Here is a 7739-nt window from a genome sequence, read left to right on the forward strand (position 1 = left end):
CTTCTTTAGCATCATTTGTCTTTGAAAAATGTTTAATTTTTGACGATTTATAAAACTATTATGATAATTATGACAAACGACGCTTATACATCAACACACCAAAACAATTGAATACACCTGACTGACATGCACATGCATCATGGTTCAATAACGATGGTTTAATACCATCTTCTTGCAGAATACTGCATGCACAGCTTCTGAAGAAATAGACAAATAGTGGTAGGGATTTTTGTTAATCATCATCATCACTACCAGAAGCATCACCAAAGACCATGCAACAAGCACATTAGCACGGATTTGTTTGTGACTTTGAGTGGTGACTGACTCTCTATGTGTGTGCTATAGTAAAAATATAGTGGAATCAGCTGAGCTAAAACAGCAAATAGTTTAGTTTAGTATCGCACTCGTGATGGTACATCACATTAGTTGTAACTCCAAGATCAAGGTCACTACGCAGCGGATCTTAACTTACAGTATTGTTGACGGACTATTACTGATAATCCAAAGTGTCAAAGTGATTTTCAAAACAAAAATGTTTGTTTAACGTGTGAAATGATTTAATTTCGTTACTTTTAAATCTTTTTTTTAACTAAAAGACTGAATTGTTGCAATATTAGTTTTAAGTTTATTTTATATTAAAGACTGAATTTATAATGGAAGCGAAATATCTACAACAACAATACGATTATCCAGTAATACCGTCATTTACGGATGGGTCATCTGATGGCTATCATTCACCAGGTCCTGTTTCAAGTCCTGAATCATTATACTCATTTCCATCACCAACTCCACGGCGTGTATCATCCTCATACAACATGCAAGATATTAATTATTACAATAATCCACATTCTGGCAACGGAATAAATGATTATAATCCGAATGAACTTTGTGGGAACACTACTGCTATGACATATAACACAAATACGGAATTTAATCAAATTTGGAATTATAATGAATATCAGCCTAAGTATGAGGAATTACAAACACCAACATATCAGAAAAAATCACGCCAAAATATTAAACATCATAAAAATGAATTTTGGAAGAATACATCAACAGTGCCAAAAGAATATACGGTGTTGGAATCGAGTCGTAAAAATTGTGATATAAAATTTAACAAACAGGATGTTGATGGACAACAGTTACATCAGTCACAAAGTCATCCTCATCAGTCACAAGCCCAACCGGGTGCGGAAATTATTAAAAAACGACGTTTAGCAGCAAATGCAAGAGAACGTCGAAGAATGAATAGTTTAAATGATGCATTCGATCGACTGCGTGATGTGGTACCGTCATTAGGAAATGATCGAAAATTATCGAAGTTTGAAACGTTACAGATGGCTCAAACTTATATAGCGGCATTACACGAATTGTTACAACGTGAGTAGAAGAGTAATTTTGTATAAAAATTTTATAAATATGTAAAAAATAATTATTTATTGATGTCCGTTTTTTTCAACTGTCCATTTAACTTTATCGAAATGCTTAAATTTTTAATAGAAAGTTAACTGAAGATGAAAAAATGGGCTATTAAATATTTTGTAAATGTTCGAGAAAAAAAGAAAACACTGCCACTTTTTTAGAACGAAAAATTTACAAATATTTAAGATTTGAATTTTGAAAGAAAAACTACTATTATGAAAATTACATTTTGTTTTTGACTTTTCTAATTTAATTATAAATTTCTATAGCAGATACTGTGATATATGAAATTTTAAAAGAAATAATATTTGCTTAGAATCTGAAAATATTTGAGAATTATGCATAAAAATTAATTTGGAGAATAGAAATGTCAATTAATATGATTTCACTTAAAACAAAAATAACAGTAAAATTCAGAAAATCTTCCCGGAAGAATAAGTTCTACCATTTCTTTCGTCAAAGATATTATCTTCCTGTAATTAATCATCCCTGACACTCGACAAAATCGTATATAATTCATCATTCAACAACCTAAAAATTGCTTTTGTTGCTGTTATTCTTTAATTTTTACCCTATTACTAAAATAAATATGTTCCGACTATCTTTAAAAAACTGCCGTTTTGCAAAATATTCTTAAACATGTCATTCGAAGTATATACGACTACATTCGAAGTTTAAATTATTTGATAAATAATATTAATAAATAAAAAATTTATAGAAATTCTTTTCACATTAGGTCTCCGGTCCTAAACGGGTGAACGATTTTTTTCTTAATGTAATTAAAACGAGAATATTCTTAGCTATGTTTTAAGAAAGTTCTATGCTATGTTATCAAAATCTGTTCATCCGATTGAGAGCTAGGATGCCACAGACAGGCACACAGATACACACACACGTTAAACTTATTACATCCTTCTTTTTAGTCGGGGGTAAATAATGTAAAAAGGGAAGTTACTAACTGTGAACCACAGCCATTAACTAATGAATCAAAAACATTTGGAAACATTTAATTTACCTTAAATTTCATTCATCAGTTTCAACTTTCAACTTTCTTCTTTAAGTTGATTTCAATATTCAACGTTTATCAGACGATTTTTTTTTTTTTGCAATTAAAATGAATAAACATATACTTTAATTAACTTATATTTTGGCCATGTTATCAAGAGAAATTATAATAAATTTCAAGTTATATCGTGCGATGATAACCGTTGACTTGACTCCTTTTGAAAAATAATAAACCAAAAACAGAAACCTCTTTTACTGGTTTTTATTTTTATAATTTTTGTATAAATATTCAATTTGCGAGTACTAAAATTAAAAATTATTATTTTTTAAACGATAACCAAATTTAAATATTTAATGCAAAAAAAATTTAATGGATTTTTGGAATTTTTTACAATCATAAGTTGATGCAATTTTATGGCAGCTTTTAGTATGATTTTAAATAATTTGATGGCAATTTGAAAAATATTTACATGCAATTAAGGAATTTGTTGTAACTTTCATTTGACAATTTTGTTTGCGAATTTTCTGATAGAAAAGGTAGCTGTTGAATTTATATCGACTTTAGCCAATTTTTATCAAATATTGTATGAATGGGTTTTGAGGGAATAAACGCAAAATTAGGAATTTATTTGTTAATATTATCGAAATAGAAATTTTATCAATTATCAAGTTTGGTTAGCATTTGGTCTAAAACTAAAATCATTCTACGATTTTTTTTCCAAAGTGAGTCGTTTGCAAATGAGCATGATAACTTCATATTTTAGCTTTCGGTCGAAAAAACGGAGCAGGGAAATCGTACACTATGATTGCTTGATAACATTAAAAATTATTAAACAATAATATATTTGGTCCAACAACAATACTGCACCGATAAGCTTGCCTACTACCTTAAACATGCCGTACTAAAGAATTTTCGTTTTTCAATATAGTTCACTTTGGCAAATTGTTTACGAATTTTTAATGAAATCAAGTGTCGGACGAATGACCTGCTGCGTTTTTTCAGACTTGATATTACCCTCAAATAAATTTAAGGGTACACACACTTTAAAATATGATTTTCAACCCAATTAAAAATATTTCGTACATTTTAGTCCACATTTTAAAAATACTTGTTTTCAAACTAAATTTATTAAATTAATATCGTGGATTTTACATTATACACCAGGTATAAAATAACTAATTCATTCAGTCATACTTGTCATCAGATTTGATTCCGTATCAGTACAATAAATATTTGTTAACACTAAATATTTGAGTTTACTGTTCTTTTATATCGCTCCGTTTTTTATTCTTTGTAAAATGTATCAATAAATTTATAAATATTTATTTACTTTTGCAATGTTTTATTTTGCATTATTGTATATAAACGTTTAATCTATTTATCAATATTTGTTTAAATTTATTTCTGCATTTAACATATTAAGTATAAATAACTTTTTATTGACATAATTTTATCTAATAGAAAACTTAGCAAAAATATTGATTTAAAACATATAATAAACTTCTTTTTTTTATATTATTTGAAAATAATAAAAATTTCTCTATACATTTAAATCGGTAAAGTAAAATTTGCATAATAGGTATCAAGGGAATTTTATATGAACATTGAAAAAAAACGGTAACTCTTTCAAATTTTTTAAATTTTATGATCAACCTAGGTTGGCGGGTTCGATTCCCGCCGTCACAACAAAAATTAATTCAATTAATAGTTGTGATGGGCTGGTGTAGTGTATAGTATATGCATTAAGGCGTGCACTCAGCCTCTGAAAATAATTGAAGAGCTGATAAATGAAATTATCTGGGGAAAAGGTGGTAAAACACATATATGGTATGACAATGGGCTCTTTATCCTAAGTGTGTCCTTCGTGGACAGCCAATATAACCTTACCTAACCTATGATCAACGCTGCTTAAAACGAAACCTGTATATCCATTTAATAGCTTTATTATATAAATATATTTTTCCCGTTGCTTCCACCATCAAATTGTTAACTTCTGTTTCATAAAGTTTTTTCGAATATTCTATGCTTAATTATTGTTATAAAAAATGTTTTGCCAAAAGCTTTTTTTGTCTATAAACGTCTTTAGATAAAAATTTTTGTTATAACAAACGTTTTATATGAAAGATCAATGAAAGATAATTATGGAGCTGATGAATGATAACTCACAATGATTATACCAATTGTTTTATTAACCGATTTTCGTCTTTATACAAAACAATTTGCTTGGTCAATATGCATTGAATTATAATAAATACTTGTAATAAATGATTTTAAACAAAAACGTTTTGTCGACAAAATATTTTTGCTGCATCAGAAAACGCTAGATTTTTATCTTCATTATAATATATTAGATCTCATATTATGATGCAGTAGGTAATTACATGTACATAATTAAGTAATTTAAAAAAAACAGCATTTTTAAACAATTTAAACTTATAAATTAACATAAATTGTTTAATTAACAATCATAAATCTTCATATTAAGTCATATTAAGTATATGATTAAATAGGTTTTAGCTTCCTAAATCTCTTGAGAAATTTGGATTAAAAATTTTTACATAAATATTTTCATTATATACTTATTTTACAAAATGACACAATAATTTTTTACTTACTAAGTCAAGTCTACTTACTCTAAGGTCATTGGAGACGCTTGTAAGACGTTGAAAGTTTTTCCTCTTCGAAAAATATTTATAGCCAGAATTTTTCCTAGGGGATCTTAAATATCTGGAAAGTTTAAAAGAAATGAAAAATTGAAGAAAATCATTGAATAAAAAATGCAAAATTTATTTTGTTCGACAATCAAGAAAGAAAGTTTTCTATTATTAATGTCACCCTAAGTGAATATTTATCAAAAATATGCTTTTAAATTTTACAAAAATTTCTGAAAGAGAAGTATTGGCTAAGAAAATTCTCGGCCTTAAACAACGGCCTTAAAAACATCCACGGAATGACTTTGACAATCAGTCATACACTGACTGGCCCAAGATTTATTTTTACTTCCTAAATAGCTTAAATTTGTAAGTTCTAAATAGTCTGTAATATAAATTTTACATAAATATTTTCTTTCTATTAATTTTACAAATTTTAAACAATAATTTATTTTTGTTTTAAAACATATCCTACAGACATTAATAAATAAATAAATAAATGGCGCCTACTTAAAATTTTATTCTAAAAATGATTTATAAATAAATTAATATTAAATTAAAAAAATTTGTGCGCAAGTACCTAGCTAAGTGTGTTTGTGGCAATAAAAATCAGCTTCTTTTTTAAGCGATATATATGAGAGATCGCTTTTGTTTAAATAAATACAAAACATATTTAGACATAGGAACTCACATTGTCATGCTGTGATTTGTTATTATTTTTAATATATTAAATAAGTAAATAAAAAATAATAATGTAAACCTTCGTAATACCTCCGCGTACATGCATTTAAATTTTTTTCACAAATATTCTTACAATAAAATTAAAGTTATGTATATATATATATATATATATATATATATATATATATATATATATATATATATATATAGCTTATTGCACGGAAAATCATGCTTAAAGAAATAACTTATTTCACATCCGTGAGAAGAAATAATCGTTGGATTTGCCTACGATGGTGAATACCACATTCTGATACTAACCGAAAAATCTCAAATGTTTCAATTTCAAATGTTTGTTTCAAGTGTTTTTATATACAAAAACCGTAATTAATTTTGCAAATATTATTCTTAAAAGAAATTCTATTAAAAAATACATTTGCATCTGATAAATACATATCTCTATTTTAATAGTTTACGATTAATTCCAAATTTTGTGTTCCAAAAGAGAGCGCTTTCTTTTGCCCGATTTGGCTGAATCTTTGGACAATTAAATTTCACAGTAATCCATTATCTGTCAAAACTTTAATCTAATCGAATTATACGCACATACATTTGTTTAAATTTGTTATTAAAACATTAAAGACGCGAACGTAACATATTTTAATTTCTGTGTGAATGCAAGATGCCTGTCAGGAAATTGAAAAGGCAATGGAAAATCAATTTTCGAGTATATCGCCGTTATTTTACATTACATATAGTTAAGTTAGGTTAGGTTAGGTGATACCGAAAAAGGGTTGACCCATCCCCGGCCACTACTCCATGAACCATTTCCAGCTGTTTAAGAACAGCAGGAGAACTTTGACGTCGACGGGCTTTAGGTTGAAGAGATCGTCAAAGAGAGGCTGGTTCAAGTAAGTCCATCTCCTCACGACAAGAGCTGGGCAGTGACAGAGAAGATGAGATTGTCTTCTCCTCCTCACCACTGTGACAGCTCCTGTAGTAGTCGTGATACACTGCCAGGCCCAGGCGTTCAGCATACCTGCCGCCCATCAGTGTCTTGTAATAGCCATATATGTAATTTAAATAACATATAGTTACAAAAAATTAAAAAATAAATAACTGGGTTGAAGTAAACGCATTAACTTAGCTTTTAATCGTCTAATAACATGTAAATATTTCTTGGGCTAACAATCTCAATACTTAATTCAAGAAAATAAGTTTATGACAGCTTAAAAATTAAAGTATAGCAAAGAAAAGCATATTTTTTTTCAACTAGTACTTTTTTCCATGTGTATTCTTACATGGACGTAAAAATTTATAATTTAAGTTGTCTACAAAGTATCTTATATAGACAATATGAACTTGACTACATATCGATCATAATAATTTTAAAGTTAAAAAAAAAATTAATTAAAAATTGTTTCAATATAGTGTTAAAAACAAGAGCAATTTATTTGTACAGTTAGCTGTTGAAATACCAGTATATGAACACTTGAAATATGAATCATAAATTACCAGCGGTCCCTAATATGCGGCACGAGCTTAGCTACTTAGCTAATTAAAAACTAACCATTATTACTTTCATCAACAATTTTTTTTTTTTAATTTATGGTACGATAGCCTCATGTGATTGTATTCAAAATAATATTGTTTAGATAAATAAGTGGAAAAAAAAATTGCATTCGTGTCTAAAACTCGAATAGCCTAATTGGTAGGGCACTAGACATGAATCCAAGAAGCCCGGGTTCGAGTTCTGGTTCGAGTGTATTTTTTTCAATTCTCTTTAATTAAGATTACTAGACAAGATATTTGTCACTTTAGTTTACACTGTATATGCATCATATTAAAAACATCAATGATAATCGAACAGACAATGATGTAAATAAATATCGAATGCATGATTAAAAGTAAACAACAAAAACATAAAGTAATAAAATATATACTTTTTTTCCGGTTTTTTAATTTGAAAGTTTTTTTTTTTT

The 7739-nt window shown here is 27.8% G+C and overlaps 1 protein-coding gene across 1 annotated transcript; it reads left to right on the forward strand.

Moving 5' to 3' along the window:
• Nucleotides 1-653: 653 nt before the first annotated feature.
• Nucleotides 654-1388, forward strand: LOC123298848 (basic helix-loop-helix transcription factor amos-like). The gene has a single exon (XM_044880943.1). The coding sequence runs from the start codon at nt 654-656 to the stop codon at nt 1386-1388; it is 735 nt and encodes a 244-aa protein (XP_044736878.1).
• The last annotated feature ends 6351 nt before the right edge of the window (nt 1389-7739 follow it).

Source organism: Chrysoperla carnea, chromosome 4 (assembly GCF_905475395.1).
Source record: "Chrysoperla carnea chromosome 4, inChrCarn1.1, whole genome shotgun sequence".
Classification (NCBI taxonomy): domain Eukaryota; kingdom Metazoa; phylum Arthropoda; class Insecta; order Neuroptera; family Chrysopidae; genus Chrysoperla; species Chrysoperla carnea.

Excerpts from the sequence above, each read along its gene's own strand:
- LOC123298848 (XM_044880943.1), top strand. The coding sequence starts at position 654 with ATGGAAGCGAAATATCTACAACAACAATACGATTATCCAGTAATACCG.